The sequence below is a fragment of the Lolium perenne genome, chromosome 1, assembly GCF_019359855.2.
Source record: "Lolium perenne isolate Kyuss_39 chromosome 1, Kyuss_2.0, whole genome shotgun sequence".
Lineage (NCBI taxonomy): Eukaryota > Viridiplantae > Streptophyta > Magnoliopsida > Poales > Poaceae > Lolium > Lolium perenne.
The window spans coordinates 204,225,691-204,251,122 of record NC_067244.2 but is presented as its reverse complement, the minus strand read 5'-3'; the positions used below and the strand labels follow the sequence as shown (position 1 = coordinate 204,251,122).

At 46.1% G+C, this 25,432-nt stretch overlaps 3 protein-coding genes across 3 annotated transcripts in view; 2 read left to right on the top strand and 1 right to left on the bottom strand.

Moving 5' to 3' along the window:
- Positions 1 to 13,964, top strand: part of LOC127336505 (uncharacterized) — a 228,661-nt gene extending 214,697 nt beyond the window's left edge. The window contains exons 2-3 of the mRNA XM_071822717.1: positions 12,407 to 12,476; positions 13,661 to 13,964. Coding sequence (XP_071678818.1) covers positions 12,407 to 12,465 — 59 coding nt within the window. The 3' untranslated portion in view covers positions 12,466 to 12,476; positions 13,661 to 13,964. The remainder of the gene's footprint in view (positions 1 to 12,406; positions 12,477 to 13,660) is intronic.
- Positions 13,965 to 14,696: 732 nt separating this feature from the next.
- On the top strand, positions 14,697 to 18,555 carry LOC127320046 (uncharacterized). Its single transcript, XM_051349797.2, has 3 exons — positions 14,697 to 16,040; positions 17,604 to 17,679; positions 18,242 to 18,555. The coding sequence occupies exons 1-2, from the start codon at positions 14,771 to 14,773 to the stop codon at positions 17,666 to 17,668; spliced, it is 1,335 nt and encodes a 444-aa protein (XP_051205757.1). The 5' UTR covers positions 14,697 to 14,770; the 3' UTR covers positions 17,669 to 17,679; positions 18,242 to 18,555.
- An 890-nt stretch (positions 18,556 to 19,445) lies between these two features.
- On the bottom strand, positions 19,446 to 21,172 carry LOC127320030 (uncharacterized). Its single transcript, XM_051349796.2, has 2 exons — positions 19,966 to 21,172; positions 19,446 to 19,793 (listed from the first exon to the last, which is right to left on the bottom strand). The coding sequence occupies exons 1-2, from the start codon at positions 20,444 to 20,446 to the stop codon at positions 19,741 to 19,743; spliced, it is 534 nt and encodes a 177-aa protein (XP_051205756.1). The 5' UTR covers positions 20,447 to 21,172; the 3' UTR covers positions 19,446 to 19,740.
- Between the last annotated feature and the right edge of the window lie 4,260 nt (positions 21,173 to 25,432).

Here is a 25,432-nt window from a genome sequence, read left to right as displayed (position 1 = left end):
AGCAAATAACTCAATGACGTGATCTTATGCTATGCTTAATTGGGTGTGTCCATTACATCATTCATATAATGATATAACCTTGTTATTAATAACATCCAATGTTCATGATTATGAAACTAATCATCCATTAATCAACAAGCTAGTTAAGAGGCATACTAGGGACTCTTTGTTGTCTACATATCACACATGTACTAATGTTTCGGTTAATACAATTATAGCATGATATATAAACATTTATCATAAACATAAAGATATATAATAACCACTTTTATTATTGCCTCTTGGGCATATCTCCTTCACTCCCCTCTAGAGATCACAACTCCCGGGTCTCGTTGGCAAACCATTTGGATTACCCGTGAGGTCATACTCAGTATAGGGCCAGTATGGTTCCCCACCTCTCTCATTGCCCTCAAGTCCACTGACATTGATGTCATCTTGGGCATGGATTGGCTAGTAAAGCATAAGGTTGTCATTAATTGTGCAGCTAGGTCTATTGTACTGACCAATCTTTCCGGCAAAAGTGTTCTGTACTGGGCCCCATCCGCAATACCTCCATCGGCAAGGTTTACCCCACAAGCCGAGTTGTATGCCATTGAAGCCCTACCTAAACCAGAAATATCTGATGTCTGGGTGGTCCGTGACTTTCCAGATGTCTTCCCTGAAGAGTTGCCTGGCATGCCACCTGATCGAAGTGTGGACTTTGTCATTGAGTTGGTTCCCGGAACTTCTCCTGTTTCCCGGAGACCATATCGTATGCCTCCGGAAGAGTTGGTTGAACTGAAGAAGCAGTTAGAGGAGTTAGAAGAGAAGAACTTCATCCAACCTAGTACTTCTTCCTGGGGTTGCCCTGCCCTCTTTGTCAAGAAGAGAGATACCAACATTCCGCGGCTGGTTGTTGATTACCATCCACTCAACGCAGTGACAATTAAGAACAAATACCCTCTTCCTATAATCAATGATCTTTTTGATCAGTTGTCCGGTGCCACAGTTTTCTCCAAGATGGATTTGAGATCAGGGTACCATCAAATCAAAATCCGAAAAGAGGACATTCCAAAGACAACGTTCACAACTCGTTATGGTCTTTACGAGTACACTATCATGTCCTTTGGCCTTACAAATGCTCCAGCCACTTTTATGCGGCACATGAACTCTGTTTTCATGGAGTATCTTGACAAGTTTGTCGTGGTCTACATCGACGATATTCTGATCTACTCCAAAACCGAAGATGAACATGATGAACATCTCCGTCTGGTGCTAACCAAACTTCGTGAGCACCGTCTCTACGCCCAATTCTCCAAATGTGAGTTCTGGTTAAAAGAGCTCATATTCCTGGGTCATGTTATCTCTGAAAAAGGTGTTGCAGTCATTCCAGATAAAGTTCAAGCCGTTCTTGACTGGAAGACACCTAAGTCAGCTAAGGAGATTCGGAGTTTTCTCGGTCTGGCGGGATATTACCGCCGATTCATCGAAAATTTCTCCAAGATTGCCAAGCCAATGACCGATCTTCTCAAGAAAGACAAGAAGTTCGAATGGTCAGAAAAGGCTGAAGAAAGTTTCCAGGTTTTGAAAACCAAGCTGACTACTGCTCCTGTGCTCGTCCTTCCGGATACAAGCAAAGACTTCGTTGTCTATTGCCATGCCTCTCTCCAAGGGCTCGGATGTGTGTTGATGCAAGATGGCCATGTAGTGGCCTATGCCTCTCGACAGTTGAAACCACATGAGCTAAACTATCCTACTCATGATCTCAAGCTTGCAGCTGTGCTGCATGCTCTTAAGCAATGGCAACCTTACCTTTACGGTAATCGTTGCGAGTTATACTCGGATCATCAAAGTCTGAAGTATCTTTTCACCCAACCGGATCTGAATATCAGACAGAGAAGATGGCTAGAAGTCATAAAAGATTATGACTTGGGTCTCAACTATAAACCCGGCAAAGCCAATGTCGTTGCTGATGCGCTAAGTCGGAAGTCCTATTGCAACAATCTGATGGTTAAGCAAGCGCAACCTTCTCTTTATGAGGAACTTGCAAAACTCAACCTTGAGATTGTTCCTAGTGGATTCCTTGCTAATCTAGAGGTGAAGCCCTCTCTTGAAGACCAGATCAATAAATCTCAGAAGCAAAATTCTGGCATTACCGAGATCAAGAAGAACATTGCTAGCGGAGTTGCTAAATGTTTCTCCATCGATGATCAAGGTACTGTTTATTTCGGTAAGCGTCTAGTCGTGCCGGATAAACAGGATCTCAAAGACCCAATCCTTAAAAAAGCTCATGAATCATCCCTCTCCATCCATCCTGGTAGTATCAAGATGTATCGGGATCTCCGCCAAAGATTCTGGTGGTCTGGGATGAAGCAAGAGATCGCTAAGTTTGTTGCTGAATGCGACGTTTGTCGTCGCGTAAAAGCTGAACATCAAAGACCTGCTGGCACTCTCCAACCTTTATCAATTCCAGAGTGGAAATGGGATGAAATTGGCATGGATTTCATTACTGGTCTCCCCAAGACCAAAAATGGAAGAGATTCTATATGGGTAGTCATTGACCGTCTATCCAAGGTTGCTCATTTCCTTCCTATCCGAGAAGACATAAAAGCTAGTTAACTAGCAGATATGTATATCTCACGGATAGTCACTCTTCATGGTGTTCCTAAGAAGATCGTCTCTGATCGTGGAAGTCTTTTTACCTCAAAGTTCTGGGCTAGTTTTCAACAAGCTATGGGAACTCGTCTTTCCTTCAGCACCGCCTATCATCCTCAAACCGGTGGTCAAACCGAAAGAGTGAATCAAATTCTTGAAGACATGCTCAGGGCATGTGTTATATCCTTCGGTAAAGATTGGTAAAAGTGCCTTCCATTTGCCGAGTTCACCTATAACAACAGCTTCCAGTCCAGCTTGGGCATGGCACCTTTTGAATCTTTGTATGGTAGAAGGTGTAGAACTCCTTTGAACTGGTCTGAAACTGGAGAAAGAAAGTTCTTTGGACCAGATATAATCAATGAAGTGGAAGATCAAGTTCGTATCATTCGCGAGCGTCTGAAAACTGCTCAGTCACGTCAAAAGAGCTACTATGATCGCCATCATCAAGAAGTGAAGTATGAAATTGGTGATCAAGCTTATCTTCGGGTCACTCCTCTCAAGGGTGTCCATCGTTTCGGTATCAAAGGCAAACTAGCTCCTCGCTATGTTGGTCCTTTCCGCGTCCTTGCCAAGCGTGGTAATGTTTCCTACAAGTTGGAGTTATCTTCCAATTTTCCTGAAGTTCATGATGTCTTCCATGTGTCCCAACTCAAGCGTTGCTACAAAGATCCTATCCGTGGTGTTGATCACGAGACTCTTGACCTCCAAGAGGATCTAACTTATCGAGAATATCCTGTTCGTATCCTTGATGAAGCCGAGCGTAAAACTCGACGTCAGAGCATCAAGTTCCTGAAAGTTCAGTGGTCTAATCATTCTGAGCAAGAAGCAACCTGGGAACGAGAAGATCGTTTACGATCTGAGTACCCTTCTTTCTTTTCTAAAACCTAGGAATCTCGAGGACGAGATTCTTGTAAGGGGGTAGAGTTGTAACATCCCAACCTTGTTAATTTAAATAAATGAGTGTTCATGTGCATCTCATGCATGTAGGTTGCATTTGAGTAAAATTTGCAACAAAGTTGAATTGTTTTCAATTATGCAAATCCCTCTCCATTTCTTCTCCATTCAAAATCTCTCAAGTTTTCAAGTTAGGCAACATGGCATGGTTGTTAATCAACAAGCCATGTGTGTTTATTTTGTTCTCTTAAAGTTTTAGTTTAAACAAAATTCAAAACAGAGTTGAATTTGGATTTTGAAAAGAGAAATAAAAACTAGAAAAAGAAAAAGGAGAGAACCCCTTTCTCTCTCTCCCTGGGCTTGGCCCTTTCCTTCCCTCTCCCCTCTCCCTGGCCGAACGGCCCAGGCCAGCCCAAGCAGCCCAACTCACCCCGCAGGGGGTTTTCTGCAAAATGCCGTCGTCTCCCCCGCCGTTCCAAGCAGGTGGTGGCAGCGCCACGGCCACCCGATGGCTGGCCGCGCCAAGATCCCCGCCGCCGCCCCCTGGCGGCTATAACTAGCCCCGCCGCCGCGCCGCCCGAACCCTAGCCCGACTTTTCCCCTCTTCCACGCTCTCCTGCGGCGAAGAAAACCCTAACCCTAGCTTCTCTGCCAGCCGGCCTCCGCCCGATTCCGGCGCCGGCGAGCTCCCCCGGCCACCGCCGACCCCGCCATCGCGCTCCTGGTGAGCTGCTGCTCCTCCCCATCCCCACGCTTTCCCCTCTCCCCTTTTGTATCGCCGCCGCCACGCAGACCCGCCCCCGGCCGCCGCTCGACCTCGCCGTCGGCCGTGCTCCGGCGGCCAATAACCGGCGGCGCCGCCTCCTTCAGGTTCCTCGCGTCGCCCCGCTGCTTTTCCCCCCTGCGCGCGCGGCTCAATCGCGGCCGAATCGGCCGATTGCAACCCGACCGAGCTTCTCTGAGAGCTCATGGCCATGCTGACGTCATAATTAGCTTTTCTATTTTCTGTTATTAATTTATGTAATTTATGTAAATAGAAAATAATGACATGTGGGTCCTCTGGACATAATTTTAATAATTTAGGAAATGTTTAGAAAATAATAAAATTATGACATGTGGGTCCAAATTGTTAAACTTTTATTATTTATATATAATTTTCAGAAATTGATTTAAAATGAATTAAACTTGGGAAATTCATAACTAATTCATTTTAAATCAGAAAAATATAAAATTATATATCAAAATGATCAGAAAAACATCTCCTATTTAGTTATCCATGTTGCATACATGCTTGAACCAATTAAATATCAAGCCTTAGTAGAAACCCTATTTTTACCCCTCTCATGTGTTGGAGTCGATGCCGAACCCCCTTAATTTCCGTCGATGCACCTAGGGTTACCCAAACCCCTTAATATGACATGTCATCATATTGTATGTGCATTGCATTGTACCTTGTCTTGATTGTGCTCTTCCTTTCCGGTATTTGGTTTTTCTCGATAGGGACCGAACGTGAGCCTGAGATCCACGCCACCGAAGAGCAGCATCAGAACAACGAGGGACAAGGCAAGCCCTAACCTGGTTCATATATGGCTTCGAAATGCTTTACTTATGGTTCTTACATATTGCATCCGCTTCAAATATGTTTTATCGGCAGTTGTAGATATCCTATGTGTGCATATTCCATCCTTGTAGCCCAGAGTTACTGATCCACCGCTCCCAGCAAAACTAGGTCCGAGCTTGTTCGCATCGCTAGAGCCGTATATGTGTTATGCTTAGCCATGCTTAGCTGTTGAAGTCTGATCCATCCGGTTGATGAATCAGAGCTACGAATGCACCTAGTTTGACATGATGACGTGGTAAGATCAGTGATGATGTTAATAAACATGTTTAAAGGCTTGGATGGGCCGCCACATGGGGATGTGGTGATTTGACTCGTTCTCGCCGATACTAGGACCTGAGTTCTCGCCTTCGGAACCAAGACTGAGCGTACAACCACACGGGGCCCATGGGAACCCCTTGGCCCGAACTTACCTAGCTTACCCATGAGTCAATTAGTTTGCGAGTTCCATTTGCCATACGCATGGGGGAAAGGTGGAAAAGGTTTTCAAAGTGCATCATACAGGGCGTGGCCGGGGTGAAGGATGCTGGAGGCATTGAACTGGATCCCCTGCGCACAATGACCGGACCGCCTCAGAGAATGGCTACCTACGATGACGGAGCTCCCCAGTTAATTTGACTCATGGAATAGGCGAAGTAAGGGAAAGGTTTTGGTCGACCACCCTCTGCCAGCACACAAAGGAAGTGTGTGTAGGTAAAGTTGTACACCCCTGCAGGGTAAATCTTTTCTAAAAGCCGTGTCCACGGTTATGGACGACTTGGTGATGGATTCTGTGATCATAGACAACTTGAACCTAATCGTAAAACTTGATGTCAATGTGTGATAAGGATCCCTTCTCAGGGTGTTGAGGGGGTGATCCTAGGTGATAGGTTCAGGTGATGATGAAGATTCGGTGGATTCAACATGATGATCTTAGAGCTAGAGTTGATATCGCTCTCTTACCCCTTCTTAAAATGGTATGAATAGAAGAGCTTCTGCTCTCTCCTGTTTATAAAGAAAAACTGGCTTTCCGCAAAATAAGCTCCACATAAAGCCTCGCATACCCGCTTTGCTAACAGGTTGTACTAAGTCTTGCTGAGTCCCTGTACTCAGCCTTGCATACTTTGTTTCAGACGAAGTCCTTCCAGATGGTGGTTTCTACTTTGACGTCGACGAGTAGTTCGGAGTTCCTCAAGCGGCAGCCTGAGACTTATGGGCTGGGACATCGCCTTATGTTATGGCCTCTTAGGCCCTTTGCAGTCTTGTTATCTAGATAACATAATTTGCTTTCCGTTGCTTGTTGAATTGTGGTCAGTGACCTCTGCATGTAATAAATTTGGATCTTAACTCTGCTAAGAGTTGTAATATATTTGCTTTTAGTTGTAGAGTCACTATTGTGTTACCGATTCTCACCCTGTAGGCCCTAGAGATCTATGCTAGGCTTATGCCAGATTTGATATCTGGGTTTGTCTAGCCTTGACCTCCGGGGTCGTGACACTCGATGACTTCCTCAACGATGGTCTTTCTTCTCGATGACGTGTGTGCTTTGTGTGGGTAGTTAGGTTGGCCGGGGTGCTCAGTGTGTGTTGTTGGTTGTCGCCCGATTTTCTCCTATAAAAATTAGGCACTTTCTTCCTAATTAATGAATGAGGCAAAACTTTTACCTCCGTTTCAAAAAAGATAGTTGACCGCACGTTGCTCTTGTTAAATGAGATGAGAATGACGGAATCACGTTGCTATCCGTGACACGGTGACTCTGAACTCCGCAGGATATATATATCACTGACTATTTTCTGTATGTGAAATAAGCATTCTTGCTAGAATATGTTGGTGTCTGTGCTATACTGCCGTATTCAGTTGTTTTGTAGTGATAACTGCTGCACTTTTATTTTCAATATTATGACAACTACTGGAACTTTTTAGATGATAAGTACTGGGGTTAAGCCTTACGCACGAGAGGAGAAATAATTTTAATTTTTGAGGTGAGAGACGAGGAAGAAATAGGTGACGCCATCTAGATGTTTCGAGTCTTCATGAATGGTTGTACTAGACTTAGTGCTGTAGAGTATTGGAGATGACCTCTAAGTTAGGGTATCTCCAGCGGGACTGACCTAAAATAACGATCTAAATGGTTCTTTTTTGTTCGTTTGGATCGTGCTGCGGATAGAATTTAGGCTGCTGTCCGGCTGGCCCGGTTTAGTTCGCCTAGCGGCTGATTCATTTGGTTCGGTGTTTGGCCAATTTCATAGAAAATTCTTAAGTTGCATACATATTTGGAGACAAGTTTGTTTGAAATAAATTGGTAAGAATTTGAGAAAAACATAGTAGAAAAACACTGTCTTCATCTTGCTCTCTCCTAGTCATTCTCGTTGATGTGGTAGTGGCGGCGGCGCATGTTCTCGTCGAAGACCTTGATGGTGAGCTAGCATCTTGTGGTTGTCGTACTTGAATGGCGTGCGCACGGGCGAAGCGCATTCAGCTGTTATAGAGGAACATCTGCCCTTGGTCGTCGAACAACACCTCCACAGACCACAGGCCGATCGTGCCGCCGGCCACACACATTACGACGTCGTGGGTCTTTTGCCCATCGACGGGCCAGACGCAACCTGTCCCAGTCCATGCCCACGTGGATGGTGACACCGAACTCGGAACTAGAGAGGTTAATGGAATGGCCCGGGCGACGATGGTGGCGATGGGGACAACGATGGTGGCGGCTAATCTGGCCTCCCCACCACGCCTTTCTTGACGAACTTGGCCTTGGCCTCGCCCAGGGCCTAGTTGCTGTCCTAGACGCTCTCCCCTCGAGCCTGTGGTGGTGGATGGGAATGGAAGAAGATGCATGGCCGTCGTTGGCCTGCTTAAAAAGGCCAGGACATTGGATGCACTCATGTAGGCTGAAATGCCGACATTGATGAAGGCAAGCGGCTATCGCAGTAGTTGGGTGGCGCGGCCAGAGCAGGAACCCATGTATCGGATGGCGCGAGCAATTTTAGAGCCAGCCTACTTTCATTGATAGCTAGAGGAGGAAGGCCGCTGGCCACTGCCATGCGGGCTCTCGTTCCGCGCGAGCGAACACGGGAGAACATACGCGCTGTCCGCGGACGGGTGGTTCCCTAAATTTGATGATTCGATAAATCACGTTGAATCGTTCTTAACAGTTTGGATCGGCCGGCTAGAGCATCTTAGCCGATTCATCTGTCCGCACTGACCATTTCGATAATACCACAGCCTGATAAGAGCAAGTACAATAAGGTACAGTCAGCTGACTATAAGAGATAAAATATTATAAGTTTGCTTAGTTAGAGGAGAGAGATTAGAAGAGAGAAGAGAAGTGGGCTACTATCCAATAGCCAGCTCTAGCACGTGCTCCTAGGCACTATGTAAGACTAAAAGGTGGGTCATGTATTGTAAAAGTATTACACTTTTATAGCTAACGTTCCGGCGATTCGACGACGACGAAGCCCTCGGCGACGGATGCGACCTGAAAAACAAGGTCAAAATCGGCGGATGTGGGAGGCAGTGGAACCCGATTTGAGTTGGGACGAGACGAATCGAGATGAAAATTTTCTTCCCCCGACGAGGAGTCAGCAACGCCTGAATCCCTAGCTAATCCGGCGACCTAAACTACCGAAACATCGTCGGATTTGCAGCCCGCGGCGGTGGGAGGCGACGAGGAGATGGGAGGCGGACGGCAAAATGGGGAACGGCTGTTCACTCTACCAGTCTACCACCCACCCGACCCCGCTAGCTTCAGACCACTGCGCGTGGGCCTCAGGTGGTCGGGGCGCACCGCTAGCTTCGCACCGTCAGATGCCGATCGCGCGGTCACGACGAACGACCTGGACGTATGTTAAAACCAGATCAACTTAGAGATAGATTTTCCGTATTGTATATGCTAGCTATAAATTAACTACAAATGATGTGGCAAATTGTTATAGCCGACTACCGGCTACACTATTATTCATGCTCTAACGTTTCGGCGGGAAATTTGTGTCGTTGGCCTCTACCAAATGGGCAACAGCTGTTCAAACACTCAAAATGGCTTCCTCGGCTTCTACAAAAAATTGGTACAGTATAAAACCATTCCTAATACGGAAGTCGGTCCGTGGACTACACCGCATGGACCACACTCACTGACGACTGGGTCCAGGCTGCTGGCACACGGTGGAACAGTCACACGGTGCTTGTCGACCGGCCACCTCCCCTGGAATTTCTGCTACGTACACCCAGACCCCAGCCCATGTGAAGCAGGCAGGCAACTATTCCCCACTTCACACAGCCAGTGTCAGTAGCTCCCCGCGATGTCTCTCCGCCGCCTCCTAGGTCTCTCCTCCGCCGCCGCCGCCTTCCCCGGACTCCTCCGCCGCTCCTTCTCCTTCACCACGTCCGGCACGCCCCCTCCGTGGGCTTTCATCGAGCGCAGCACGGAGGCGGCCGAGGGATTTTCCGTGTGCCTCGGCTACCCACCGAGCCTCTCCACCATACATGTCCCGAAGCACCTCGTCAGGACCAGCGCCGCCCCCGACCACGACGCCGACGTCATCCAGTCCATCTCCGGCTCCGTCTGCTCCGCCAGCAGCGACGGCCTCCTCCTCCTCTCCTACATCGACCTGCGCTTGAAGGCTCCCATCCTCGCCCAACGGGGCGCCGCTCGGCTGCGCAAGACTCCAGCCGGGCTCGCCCCTGGCCACGGCGCACAGTTCACGCACTTTGTCTGCAACCCTGTCACCGCCGAGCTATCCCGCCTCCCGGACCCCACGTGCTCCGACCGTGTGAGTAAGGTCATGTGCGGCTACCACGCGGGCCTCCTCAGTCCTCACCCTATCCGATGGCGGCCGCGACGGGCCGCCCGACAGGTTCGCCATCGCCGAGCTGCACGGGAACCAGATGGTCCGGTTTCTCTCTGAAACAGGGGAGTGGGAAGTCGTGCCAGTCTCGCCGTGCCAGCTCCCGGACGCGCGGCGAATGGTGCTGGACCACGACGTGGTGGCCTTCGGCGGCCGCCTGTGGTGGCTCGACGTCACCTGTGGCGCCATCTCGGCCGACCCCTTCAGTGACCGGCCGGACCTCTGCTTCGTCGAGCTGCCCAAGGACAGTGTGCTGCCTGCAGCCGCACAGGACGGCTGCGGCTGCGCGGGGGCCAGCGGCTGCGGTAGATTGCCCAAGCACCGGCGCCTGTGTGTCAGCAAAGGGCGGCTGTGCTACGTCGAGGTCTCTCGAGAGGAGCCGTTCGTGCTCAGCACCTTCGTGCTCGATGAAGAGGCCAGTGGCTGGACGCTGCAGCACCGGCTAGACCTCAGCCGCTTCCGCTTCGAACACAACTGCCCCCACCCATGGCTACCCTTAAAGGAGGGGAATACGCCACAGATTGGGTTCCTAGACCCGTTGGACGACAGTTGGATGTACATGTCGGCTACCATTGCAACTCTTCAGAATACGCCACAAGTTACCTTCGTCGTGGACATGAAGGAAGAGATGGTGATCATGAGTTCTGCGTATAGATCAGGCGTCCCCTCCTTCGTACCGTGTGTTCTTCCAGCGTGGCTTGGATCTAGCCAGATCCCTTCTGCAGGTTCTGACTCTCTACTCAACTTGTTAGATTACTAGTTCATTGTTGTACTTTCAGCTTTAGATGTGCAATGCAAGAGTTCTCTGTAGATCACCTTCAACAGAATTTGCTATTTTCTGCATCCGCTTGGCATAATATTTTGTTTCGGCATAACTTAATCAATGACCCAAAAATATAGTATTTATGCCATGTGTTTGGTAGCTTTTTTTTTCGATAAAGGATGCTTTATTACTTTAATAAGCAATTACATCCAGCCTCTGCATAACCAGGATGCGCACAGCCGTTTTGTTGTCTCAAGTCCAAAAGGATAAATAATAAAAACTAGGCGAGATACATATCGGAACGATGAATCATATAACGCCTAAAGTGTAGGTGGGGCATCTATCCGTAGACTATGCTGCCACCCATGTAGGGAAAAAGTATCCCTCGCCGTAGCCTCCAACCGTGCACAGACCTCCGTAAATAGTTGTCGGTTCTCCACTCGCTGTAGAGGTAACCATGAACGGAGAATACCTGTACATCTGTAGATGACCTGCAACAAAGAACAATTTTTGTCATTAAAGATCTTGTCATTTCTACATAGCCAAAGCGCCCAGATAACTGCTAGCGCCCCCACCCTAAGAAGCAACTTAAACCTTGAATCTATACCATGAAGCCAATTGCCAAAGACATTGGCGACACTAGTCGGAGGATACAAGGTAGACGCTACTTGGATGACAGACCATATAGATCTCGCGAACTGGCACTGGAAGAATAAGTGTTTGATTGTTTCGTCCTGATGACAAAAAACACACCGTGTACTTCCATGCCAATTCCGCTTAACAAGATTGTCTTTGGTGAGAATAACCCCACGACGAAGATACCATCCAAAAAATTTAATTTTTAATGGTATCTTCATCTTCCAAATCTTCTTATTGTTGTCAACTGGTAAGTCAGAAAGAAGGATCGCATTGTAGAAAGATTTTACGGAAAAGGTAGTGCCAGTGAATTAGCTTTTGAACACAATATTTGTAAGTGTACTTCCATCTTCCATGGTACTCACAATAGCTGTCAATTTTGATACTTCTTATCCTTTTTCCTATTGTCACGGATTCTCAGTGAAAATGTAGATATTTTCTGAGAACTGTTGTAAAATGGTTGTTATGACATTAATTTAGAACAATTTCATGGCATTAATATCTTACTCTTCAATCATGGGCTAAATATGATAGGCTTAGACCTAAGTAACTCGATCAGTGACTATCTTCTGCCCACAAACAACACTTTCCTTCTTTGGTGACTTGTTACAAGCTATAATGTTCCTATCTAGAACGTGATTATAGTAATGTTCTGTTTGTGAATTTCTAATTTGCACTGCTTGTTCCACATTTTATTTCGTTATTTTGGTTTTAGAAGGTGACTTAAGAATTTAAATATGTCATACGAACCCATTTAAACACTTTTGTACAGCGTACACTACTCAGCTGTTATGTTCCACCTAATTATCCCTGTGCTTAAAAACAAAACAAAACAAAATTATCCCTGTGCTATGGGCTTATGGCTTATGGGTATACTGTGCTGATTAATTGATAACCTTCTCTAACTGTCACTTTGTTTTGCTAGCTTGATTCCTGTAGGCGGTGCAAATAATTTATACTGTAATAAATTTTGTTTTGTTATTGTTGTTGCAGTTATTCAAATTCTTGTACGTTGACCAAATGCACCTTTTTCAGGCAAGAAGGATGTCAAGAAAAAACAAGGCCTTGGTCCGGTTCGTGCAGACAGTACGTAGAAGAGATGAAGGTACCAATTGACCCGAACACTTGTTTTATTTCTTAAACAGAAGGTGCCAATTTATCTCAATGAATCTCTCGATTGATTTGTATAAGTGATGCACTGTCTGTCGAATGTTTAGGATGCTGCATTCTTGTTACTAGTAGTTCTTAATCTATCGACGCAATTTGTGGATTGAAAAAAATAACAGGTGCATATTTTTGCCAATTACTAACACTATTTTCAACCGCTTTTCTATGTGTTGTCCAAGATATTGTTATCTTAATACCAGCTTCTTGTTGGTTGAGCTCTAGTTGGGGTTTTATTGAAGGTAGTGATTTTTTGGGGACTCAAATCAAGAATATTAACATATTCACTCCATAGAATGGTTATTACTGAAAGCGTGCTACCTGAATTTGTTCTTTCATTCATATTCTTGTGCCAGCAACTTGCCAATGCTGCCAAGAAATACCGTTTATTGCGTTAGTGCTACCAACCCTGTTATTTTAATACCAGCTTCTTGTTGGTTGAGCTCTAGTTGGGGATTTAGTTAAGGTAGTGAATTTTTTGGGACTCAAAACAAGAATATTAACATATTCACTCTGGAATTGTTATTACTAAAAGCGTGCTACCTGAATTTGTTCTTTCATTCATATTTTTGTGCCAGCAACTTGCCAATGCTGCCAAGAATTACCGTTTATTGCGTTAGCGTTGACCTACCAACCCTGGATCCAGGTGTATTAATGTTTCTGAACTAGCCGGCACAACCTAGCCTTGTTCATCTGGTGACCATGGCCACTGTGTTAGAATCTAGCCTTGTCATTATGATGACCATTATCTTTCCTTTTCGTTAAATGTTATTGTCAACTGATTAAGGACTGGAACTGAAGCTTGGTATTTCTAAACATTTGGTTGTGGTGTATTTTTCTGCTGCAATCAAGAGATTCAAGACTTGGACAGTTTTGGAAATAACATAGATAGACTGTAATAGCTTTTCTGTTTACATAAGAATTTCCTTTGACTGTTTTTCCATTTCACTCAGTTTCTTCACTTGTTTATAAGATGAGAAATAAACTATACTACCCTTTCAATTAAAGAGTATAGTCTACACCGTTGATTTGCAAAGAAATCTGTAAACTTTGTTAAGGAGGGTGTACAGAAGAGCACCTCTTGAACTTATTCGAATACACCTAATTTTTATCTCTTTTTTCCAGGTTTCTTAAAGCTAACAGCTGCTGCTGCTCTAATAAATTAGAAGGTTGGTGGTGGTAGCTTACTGAAGTACTGAACTGTCATTTTGGGAATCTGCAGTAGTCTGGCCTGTTAGAAATTGCCGACGGACGTACTCACCGTATCTTGTTTAGGTGGTAACTGGGAGTTTTTTCAGAACTTTGGTTCGGTGCTAAATTTATTAAGTATGTAAGGACTATCACAGAACATCGGATATGCTGTGTTTACTAGAAAGACATTGCATCCGTACTATGAGAACTGTTTATTCAGGGATCTATACTTATGTCATCCCCGCTGCATTCACGATTTGTTCCAATAGATCAGTGTTTGCTGCTGTAAGTTATTTATGCTTTCATGCCCTTTGGCGGTATATTTTTCTTGTTAAGTACTAGGAAGGATAGGAATTTATGACACTATGACTGAATCCCCTAGGATAGATCACCTTGATTTCATTTTTGTATGCAAATGCATATCTTCACATGTCGAAGAACATGAACTGAAAGTGTAACTGGCACTGGCCGCACGCTGGTGCATAATAAGTGTTGGGTATTTAGTACTGATTTAGTATAAATTTTATACTAAATCATCAACACTTATTTTAAATCAGAAGGAGTAGAAGAAAAGAGTAATATTTTTTTATTATATTAGCTATAATAGAAATGTGTAATGGATGCCTGATCAAGTGGGCTGCACACATTGTTTTGTGTTGCTTTGAGGTGAGTGGATCTACTCACCTGACTGGGCTATGTAGCCCGACTCCGGAGCGAGCGTTTCGGCGGGAAATTATTGCCGTTGAGCTCTACAAGTGGGCACCAGCTGTTCAAACACCCAAAATGGCATCCTCGGCTTCTACAAAAAGCTGCACCGTGTACAACCATTCCTAATACAGAAACCGGTTAATGGACTACACCGCATGGACCAAACTGACTGACGAGTGGACCCTTAGATGCTGTCTTCCTGTGGAACAGTCGCACGGCGCTTCTCGTCCTGTCACACCCGCTGGTATTTGTTCTGCGCACACGGCAACACCATGTGAGCGCCCCACTCCCCAGCCGTTCCCCACAACCAACCAGCATCGATTCCAAGACGCCGCGATGTCGCTCCGCCGCTTGCTTGGCCTCTCCTCCTCCGCCGCCGCCGCCGCCGCCGCCGCCGCTGCCCCCGGGCGCCTCTGGCTGCGCTCCCTCGCCACGGCCGCCACGCACCCCCCGTGGGCCAGCATCAAGCGCGCGGTGACCTCCGTCAGCTCGCCGAGCGCGTGCGTGTCCCTCGCCGACCCACCGCGCTTCTCCGAAGTGCACATACCGGAGCACCTCCTCAAGGTCAGCCCTTGCCCCGACCCCGACAGCGACGTCGTGCAAATGCTCGCCGGCGGAGCCTTCACCTCGAGCGGCGACGGCCTCCTCCTCGTCAGTCAAATGGACCTGCGCTTCACGGCTCCCATCCTTGGCAATCCGGGCGCCGGACGGCTGCGCCAGCAACCCACCGGGATTGACCCCGGCCACAACCCCGGCGTCGCTCGCTTCGTCTTCAACCCTCTCACCTGCCAGCTAACCCACCTCCCGAACTTCGTCTCCGACCCTGTAGCTGACATCACGTGGGGCCCCTCCATGGGCATCCTCACCCAAACCGATCGTGGGCACGGGCCGCCTGACAGGTTCGCCGTTGCCGGGCTGCAGGGGCACGGTGACCAGATGCTCCGGTTTCTCTCCGAAACAGGGGAGTGGGAAATCGTGGCGGTCTCGCCGTGCCTGCTCCCACTTGCCCGGCCCCGGCGAATCGAGATAGACAACGAGGCGCTGGCGTTCGGTGGTCGTCTGTGGTGGTTCGACGTGGCCTGGGGCGCAGTCTCCCTGGACCCGTTCAGCAACCGGCCTGAGCTCTCCTTCGTCGAGCTGCCGAGGGGCAGCGTGCTGCCTGCAGGCGCGGGCGACAAAGCCTTCAGCCGAGGGAGTCCGCTGCCTGACGCCGACGGCAATGTGTGGCGCACAGAGACGCACGGGACGTACCGACGCGTCGGCGTCAGCCAAGGGCGCCTACGGTATGTCGAGCTCTCTCAAGAGGAGCCATTTCTCCTCAGCTCCTTTGTGCTCGACAAGAACCAGAGCAGCTGGACGCTGGAGCACCAGGTGTCCCTACGACCCTTGCAGCAGATGAGAGGGGCAACACGTATTCTCCTCATTGACCCACTTGATTCCAATGTCGTGCACCTCGAGGTTGTCATTGGGACGCGCATCCGGGAAATGGTTGTCGTGGACATGAATAGTTGGGAGGCGATTGGGAGCTTCCAGTACAGAGGCAGCACCGACTGTATACCATGTGTTCTTCCATCCTGGCTTGGATCCAGCCAGATCCCTTCTACAGGTACTTACTCGCTCGTTTTAGTTGCTAGTATGCATACTTCTCACTTTTAGTTCCAGTTTTAGATCTGCAGTGGATGAGATGCCATTGCCATGTAGTAGATCATCTTCGAATCAAATAGACATATAACATTCTCTCTATACATAACCAGGTCACTAAAAATGACTATACCATGTGATTAGTAATATTGTTTACTATCATGTTTTTGGTAGCAATAGGGATGGCCAATGTAATTTTATTTGGACAAAATACGTTTGGGTTTGGCGGTTTCATAGAAAGCCATTATAAAATAGTATAAAATTTCAACCAATTTCCTTAGAAGTGTATTTTCAACAATTTATCGGTGTGTTGTGCCTTATGGGCACTCTCAGATCAATAGTTGATAACCTGCTATAAGCATAAGTTTTTTCTTCCTAGCTCAATTGCTTGGATCGAGCCAGATCCCTTGTAGAAGTAGTTACTTGCTCGTTTTAGTTGCTACTATGCATACTTCTTACTTTTAGTTTCAGTTTTAATTAGATCTGCAATGGATGAGATGCCATGTAGAGATCATCTTCGAATCAAATACACACACACACACACACACACACACACACACACACACACACACACACACACACACACACACACACACACACACACACACACACACACACACACACAGAGACACAGACACACACATCTTTGGTTTTAAATGGTGCAAGCACTTGGTGGTGGGACCTCAGATCACAATCCCAAACCTCCTCTATATGAAATTTCCAACCCCTGGTCCAACATGTTGTTCTGATTATAAAGTGTTTTTCTTGTAACATTATCTATGGTAGTGTGTCAGCGATTTAGATTTTCGACAGAAACTGTTGTGTGTTTTTGGTCTCTTAAATTCATCATTCATGCTACGTTATAGCTTACAAGTTCAAATAAGCATATCCTGATCGGTACTCGTAAGGAACCTAATTAAAGTTTGCCAATGTTTGTGAATTTTTAATTTCACTGCATGTCTACATTAATTTCCATCTCTGTTTTGGGAGGATTTGAAAATATTTATCCATCTTAGTCACGCATCAAGACAACACAACTGCAAATATATTCAACAATTTATCAGTGTGTTGTGGCTTATGGGTACTCTCAGATCAATAGTTGATAACCTGCTATAAGCATCAGTTTTTTCTTGCTAGCTCAATTTCTTCTACGTCATACATATAAATGTATACACTTATAAATTATGTTGGTTGGTGTTGTTGCCGTTATTCCAGTTCTTCTGCCTTGATCAGCCTTTTCAGGCCAGAAGGGCGTTGAGAAAAATAAGACTTGATGATTTAAATATATGTCCATTTAATCACTCATGTACACTACTCCAGTTTTATTATCTTCCACCTACTTCTCTTTGTTTTATGGGCTTATGGATACACTGTGGCTGAATAACTAATAACCTTCTCTAACTATCAAATAAAATTGCTACCACAATTCCTGTATTCGATGCAGATAAATCTGTGATGTAATAAAAATATTCTGTCATGTTGCTATTATTCAACTTCTTTTCGCATTGATCAAATGAATATTTTTCAGGCAAGAAAGACATCAAGAAAGACAAGACTTTGGCAGATGTTCTCGTTCGTGCAGGCACTCCTTAGAAGTGATGAAGGTACCAAGTTACCAGTGAATGAGTCTCTCGTTGCTTTCTTTAGTGAGGCTAGTAATATTTTTTAGCATCCAAATCGGACGGTTAACATATTCAGTTTGTAGAATATTTATTATTGAAGAGTGCTACTTGAACATATGTTATTTCATTCCTATTCTTGTGACAGCCATCCAGGTGTATTAGTGTCTCTGAACTAGCCAGCGCAAAGTATTCTTAGCCTTGTTCATCTGCTCCTCACTTTATTAGAACCTGAAGGATAACTAGCCTTGTCATCATGATGGCCATTGTCATTCATTTTCATGAAACGTTACCCCCAACTCATTAGGGGCAGAATTATAGCTTAATATTTTTACTACAATCAAGACTTGGATAGGAAATAAATATGTTATCCAGATGACAACTCGCTATTTTATTTCAGTTTTGGAAATAGACATAAATAGGACTATAGCAGCTTTTCTGTTTAGTGTTTATACTCAAGAATTCCCTTTGATTGTCTTTTCCATTTCACTCAGTACTCTTCGCTTGCTTATTCAAATGTCCCTAATGTTTTCCTTTTCTTTTTCAGGTTTCTTAAAACTAACAGCAGCTGCTCCTCTAATAAATTAGGAAGCTGATGGTGGACCAAACTGTGCTTTCAGGATTCACGATTTGTCTTCTGTCTCTTTTGGGTGGTAATCTGGGAGTTCTTTCAGACTTTCAGTTCGTGCTAGAACATTCAGCAGAGTTGCTAAATTGATTCAGCATGTAACGACTAACACTAAACATTGTACGTATATGCTGTGTTTACTAGCAAGACACTGCATCTGTAGGAAAAGATTGATGTTTCTGCATGTTGAACTCTTATGAGAAATCTTATTAAGGGATCTAATCTTATGTTCACCTGAGCCAGATTCACGAGTTGTTCCAATAGTTCAGTGTTAAAAGTTATGTGTTTTCATGCCAATTTCATGGTATGTTGTTTGTGCTCAGTAAGAAGGATGACAAATCAATTTGATATTCACACCATGACTGAATCCCATAGGACATATCACCTTTCTTTTTGAGCAATTGGATATATCACTTTGACCTGTTGATGAAGACACACTACAAGTGTAACCAGCATTGCCGCAGCACACTGGTGCACATAGCAACTCCAACAAGGTGGTTCCGCAGCAGCAAGATCTATAGATATAGACATGTTGAATCAGTAGAGGCATCCTTAAAGCTTTCTGTTCATCTGTTGCTGACAGTATATCTGGAGCAGCAACCTTTTCCTGCTGAATGGTCGAAGCTGGTCTGAATTCGACAACCGCGAATCCATGATTTTCATAAGATTGCATGATGTCACATTTTTCATCTGCTGTGAATCTTTTTAAGATAACTTCTGTTGATTCTTTACAACGTATCAAAGCAATACAACATCAAAACAATTCACATCCAACCTATGCATCAAAGATTCACACATCCAATTTATTATAAACGAAAGAGCATGCGCCGAAACCTGGTAGCAAAACTAATAAAAGGAGAATAAAAGTCTTAAGCATTCATCAAGTGATATCCAAACATTTATCAAGTGGTCAACGGATAACAACTTAAACTTAAACCCTTGAACATAGTACTCATCGTGTTCATGAACTAGCCTACTCCATTCTAGGTTGAATTGCCCAGCCAAAAACAGAACACCTAAAGCATTGGCTCTGGAAGATATCAACAGTAGTAGACAGGTTGATAATCAGTTTGTAAACTTGCTATTTGTCGTCCATGCACAGAAGTTTGCAGCTAACACTATCTAAATATACAGTTATTTTTAGAGAGAAATATATAGTTGTTGTGCATACAAACTTGCAGTCAATATATAGGCAAAAGGTAACCTTCCCCTGCTTAAATGAAATCAGGCCTTGAATAACTAAAGCATGGTTACCAAGAATAGAGATAATTTCTTAATTAACAAGACACAACACATCTCTCCCATCATCCATCAAACTCAAACTACTCTCCCATCGTCCATCAAACTCGAAACCCAGAATGAAAGCTAACACCAAAACAGCAACCTTAGCTTCCATGCATGAGCGGCTTGCTTGAGATTTATGCTTCCTCATTGCCATGTCCAGTTTCAATTGATGCTTCAGCCACAACACCTGCCACCACAAAACGAAGGAACAATTTTGAAGAACAAGTCAGTAGGATGAGAAACCATCTTACAGTCTGATTACACATTTACTATGTGTAGTTGTGCGACTAACTGAAATGTATTGACTAGCATCTACTCCCAAATCACAACTATGAGAGAACATATACAATGTAGTTTACCTTGTGGACTGTAGAAGCTAAAGTATGGAAAGAGTGGCCATAAAAGACCATCTTGATAGAGCTCGGTCGACAGCTCCTTCGATGTTAGTGCCTTGAGATCAATCATGTAAATGACAAGATCTATGATTGCAAAAATGATGCCAGTGCCCTCGACGGAGCCAACCAAGTCTGTTGCTACCTCGGGATCGCCAATGGTAAGAAGAGCCTTGAGGTCGATGACTCTAGATTTTGACCACACCGCAACTTCATCAGGACCCACCTCCCTCCACCAGACGTAGAGGTTGAAATTGTACAGGTCCGTGAGCCCCAGCTGGCCGTCCTGCGCCACCATGAGGATAGGAGAGATGGGGCAAATGATCTCCGACCCCGACACCAGATGGATTTCCGAGAGGCGGGACTTTCCCAAGTCATACTCGAGAATAATAGGTATTCCACTCGAAATGAGGAAATAGAGAGCGTCTCCTGCGAGCACACTAGGCATTTCAAGCAAGTTGACTTCGTCCTCAAAGAAAACGTCAATAGAGGATTAGAGGCTGGAGAGCTCCAATTACTCGTCTCCGACGAGTACACGGACGCCTTAGCGACCCCTTCTTGCTCGTGAAGGCTGACAAAAACCACCAGGAACGGACCCAAATGACAGTCGCTGTGGTTGCAGCCGTTCGCAGAACGGAGCACCGAGGCATACCAATGGGTCATCCCCGAATATTTCGGGACGCGCAACACTCTTTGGCTGCCCGTCATGGGATTCCAAACGGTTAAGAATTCCTTACCATCATCCATGAACTGGAGGAGGACGCGGCCGTGGCGGCAGTCGTACACAGAATAACAGTGCAGGGGATCGGGATCGCGAGGGCAAAAGTCTGTGGTGGGGACGAACTCAGCGAAGGTTGGCCCGCTACAGAGGAAGCCGAGCATTGGAGGTGTCTGGTGGAACTCGCTGTAGCGGCGACGGAAACCCTGGCCGGAGAGGAGGCGGCACCATGGCTTGCAGACGAGGGAGGCGCGGAGGAGGTTCCCCGGCTCGTCCGGCGGGAGGCGGAACATGATCTCCTCCACGATTTCGTCCATCTCCCAAAGCTCCCGCACATGCTGCGGCGGCATCGTGCGCGTGTGCTTGTGGCCGACGATTGGGGACTGGCTGTGCCGTGACTTGGGGAGATTCGGATTTTGGGTGTTTAGGGCTTGGAGAAGATGAATCATGAACACAACAAGTGACAAAAATTGGGGACGTTTCGCACGATCTCGTTAGTGCCCCACTATTCTTCCAGTTTTCGTTTTACAGCGCTATAAACAATCATTTTACATTTTAGTCCCTCGACTAAAAAGGTTTTGGCTCTGTGCTATGTGGATGATACAATGAATGAGAGCCTATGTGCGAACTTCTCCGAGAAAGAAATAAGCGACGCCTTGTTTCAAATTGGCCTCTAAAAGCTCTAGGACTGGCTGGCTTCCCGGCGCATTTCCTACAACGTAACTGGGGGTCTATTCCATGATGATGTTGTTCGTGCGGTGCAGGTTTTCTTTGCTACAGGAGTAATGCCTAATGAGGTAGATGACACGGCCATAGTTATGATTTCAAAAAAGAAAGATCCGGAAGAACTAAAGGATTTTAGACCTATCAGTTTATGTAATTTAATTTATAAAGTGGTCCCCAAATGTCTTGCTAATAGGCTTCGACCTCTTCTCCAAGACATTATTTCACGAGAGCATAGTGCTTTTGTTCCGGGAAGGCAGATTGCTGACAATATCGTGGTAGCTTTTGAGTGTATTCTATTCATGCTATACAGACCGAGACAGCTTGTGCATATAAATTAGATTTCGCCAAAGCTTATGATCGTGTTGATTTGAGGTTTCTGAAAGGGGTTTTAGCGAAGATGTGCTTTCATAGTCAATGGATACAGTGGGTGATGACTTGTGTTACCACTCTTAGCTACTCAATTCGCTTTAACGGACACATGTTGACGCCTTTTCCCCGTCCCACGGTCTTCGCCAAGGTGATCATTTATCTCTGTATTTGTTTTTATTTGTCGCTGATGGTCTATCTACCTTGATAAACAGACATATTCATATGAATGTTCTCCGGAATTTGTTTATCTACCGGCGTGCTCCAGGAATTTCACATCTTCTATTTGCGGATGACAGTCTCCTTTGCTTTGAAGGATCAGTGGAGCAAGCTACGATTGTTAAGCGTGTTCTTGATGACTATGAGAAAGGCACAAGTCAATTGGTGAGCACGGGGAAGTGCTCTATTTTATTTTTATATGGAAGTAAATGCTATGTTGGGGTCCAACACGAGATCAAGGATATCTTGAGGTATGAAATAGAAGCTTTTGAGGAAAAATATCTTGGTTTGCCAAGGTGGCATGAAGGGGGACAAGTTCAGGCCTGTGAGGGGAAATTCTTGAGGAGGGCAAATGATTGGAGCGAAAAATATATATCTAGTGGTGCAAAGGGAACGCTTATCAAATCGTCCCTTCAATCCCTGACTACATATGCTATGGGGTTTTTCAAGTTCCCTGTTGGCCTTATTTAGGATCTCTCCAAAATTATTCGGGATTTTTGGTGGGGAGATGAGGAGAATAAAATGAAGATGCATTGGATGTTTTGGGAAGAAATGACTAGACCAAACTCTCATGGCGGTATTGGGTTTCGGGACCTAAAAGTGTTCAATCAAGCTTTGCTTGCTAGGCAAGCTTGTCGCCTTATTCAATTCCTAGACAGCTTGTGTGCCCGGCTTTTAAAAGCCAAGTACTACCCATCGGCGAACCTCTTGGACACAGCGTTCATCAAAAAATCTTCTCCTACTTGGCAAGGTATTGAACATGGGTTGGAACTATTGAAAAAATGTATCATTTCGCGTATTGGCTTGGGTACAAGCGTCAAGATATTCAGGGATAGCTAGCTCCCACACTTGGACGCGCAAAAGCTCCATGGCCGACGAGGAAACTTGAGGAGGAGGTGGGTTTCAGAGCTCATTGATCCACATACAAGATCCTGGAATGAAGATTTGGTTCGGGAGTGTTGTCTTCCTATGGATGTTAACGCTATACTGATGGTTAGGCTACCCGCTCGGCCTTGTGACGACTTCATCTCCTGGTTGCCAGAGAAAAGTGGGATATTTCGATTTGGTCGGCATACATGCTTGGATTACAGCCAACGATTGATGCTTTATGCCCTGGGCAGAGTAGTAGTTCCCCGACATGTGACCCTGGGATTTGGAACCTGGTTTCGCGCACAAAGGTTCCACACAAGCTTTGAGTCTTTGCTTGGAGAGTGACAACGTCGACTCTGGCTGTGTGGGCAGGGCGGAAGAGGCGCATACCAGAGACCGATTCCACCTGTAAAATATGTGGCGCAATAGTTGAGGATGATCACCATGCCCTGATCACATGCACAATGGCTCGGGATCTACGAGACTGCATGCGGTATTTTTGGGACCTACCTGATGAAGATACCTTTCTACGTAATGGTACTGAGTGGTTGTTATCTCTTCTGACTAATTCTCATCAAGATGCGAGGGCAAACATTATTTTCCTCCTTTGGCGAGTGTGGCATCATAGGAACAATAAAGTTCATGGGGATGGGAAGGCATCTTTATTTGCATCGATTCCCTATCTTACCAATTAACTTGACAACTTCAATGCAGCAAATTCTATTGTTTCAAACTCTAAAGTAAATCAACTTGTTGTTTGTGCATCGACTAATATATCTGTAGGTCCGTCAGTGCATATCCGATGGATAGCTCCAGTTGTTGGGACCTTGAAGGCCAATGTGCATGCTGGTTGGGATGCATTGACCAGAAGGGCTGGAATCGGTATCATTATTCGAGATCATAAGGGCTCTAATGTTCTATCAAAATGGGAGTTCCTGGCCGGTACTCGAGTGCGGAGGAAGCTGAAGCTAAGGCCTATATTGCTGGTGTGTACCTCCTCATACAACTACAATGTACCTCCGCTACTATGGAAACGGACTGCCGAAGAACGGTACAAGTCTTGGTGAACGGAGAACCTGATAAATCGGCGAGCTGGCCTCTCTACTTGGAAGGCCAGGAACTGTTAAAGGTTCATCAGTCTATTACTGTGACAAAAGTGGACCGTTTATGTAATAGGGTGGCACATGGTTTGGCGCAACTAGGAAAAAGTGGAGAATCTGGTCTCCTTCATGGCTCTATTCCGATCTCTTTAGAGGAGTTAGTATCTACAGAGTGTATGTTGGGGTTCGTAGCATAGAAAACAAAAAATTTCCTACCGCAAGAACTAAAACCAAGCCAAGATCCAATCAAGAAGATGGGAGCAACGAGAAGATCATGAGACTAACCCTCGAAGATTTCCAAAGCCTACGAGATTAGATCTCGTTGTTGCAGAAGATGAACACTTGCCGCTTTCAAAAGCGCGTAGAAGATCTTGACGGTGCCACAGTCGGGCAGCACCTCCGTACTCGGTCACACGTTCGGTGTTGATGACGATGTCCTTCTCCCCGTTCCAGCAGGCAGCGGAAGTAGTAGAATCTCCTCGGAATCCCGACAGCATGACGGTGTGGTGGCGGTGGTGGTGGAGATCTCCGGCAGGGCTTCGCCAAAGCTATGCGAGAGAGGTGGGAGGAGGGAGGAGGGAGGCGGCTAGGGTTTGGGAGAGGGGGCGCCGGCCTGGGTGCCTTGAGGGGTGCGGCCAAGGTGGTCTTGGTGTAGCCGCCCCCTCCCTCTCCGCCTCATTATATAGGTGGAACCCCCAAGGGTTTGCCCAAAGTCTTCGAATAAGACCCCAATTCAAAAACTGCCATATGGACGAAACCTACTCAACGTGGGACTCCCCCTTTCCTTGGTAGGGTGGCCGGCCCCCTTAGGTGGAGTCTGATACGTCTCCGACGTATCAATAATTTCTTATGTTCCATGCCACATTATTGATGATATCTACATGTTTTATGCATACTTTATGTCATATTTATGCATTTTCCGGCACTAACCTATTAACGAGATGCCGAAGAGCCAGTTGTTGTTTTCTGCTGTTTTTGGTTTCAGAAATCCTAGTAAGGAAATATTCTCGGAATTGGACGAAATCAACGCCCAGGGGCCTATTTTCACACGAAGCTTCCAGAAGACCGAAGGAGTCACGAAGTGGGGCCACGAGGTGGCCACACAGCAGGGCGGCGCGGCCCAAGCCCTGGCCGCGCCGACCTAGCGTGTGGGGCCCTCGTGTGGCCCCCTGACCTATCTCCTCCGCCTACTTATAGCCTTCGTCGCGAAACCCCCAGTACCGAGAGCCACGATACGGAAAACCTTCCAGAGACGCCGCCGCCGCCAATCCCATCTCGGGGGATTCAGGAGATCGCCTCCGGTACCCTGCCGGAGAGGGGAATCATCTCCCGGAGGACTCTTCACCGCCATGGTCGCCTCCGGAGTGATGAGTGAGTAGTTCACCCCTGGACTATGGGTCCATAGCAGTAGCTAGATGGTCGTCTTCTCCTAATT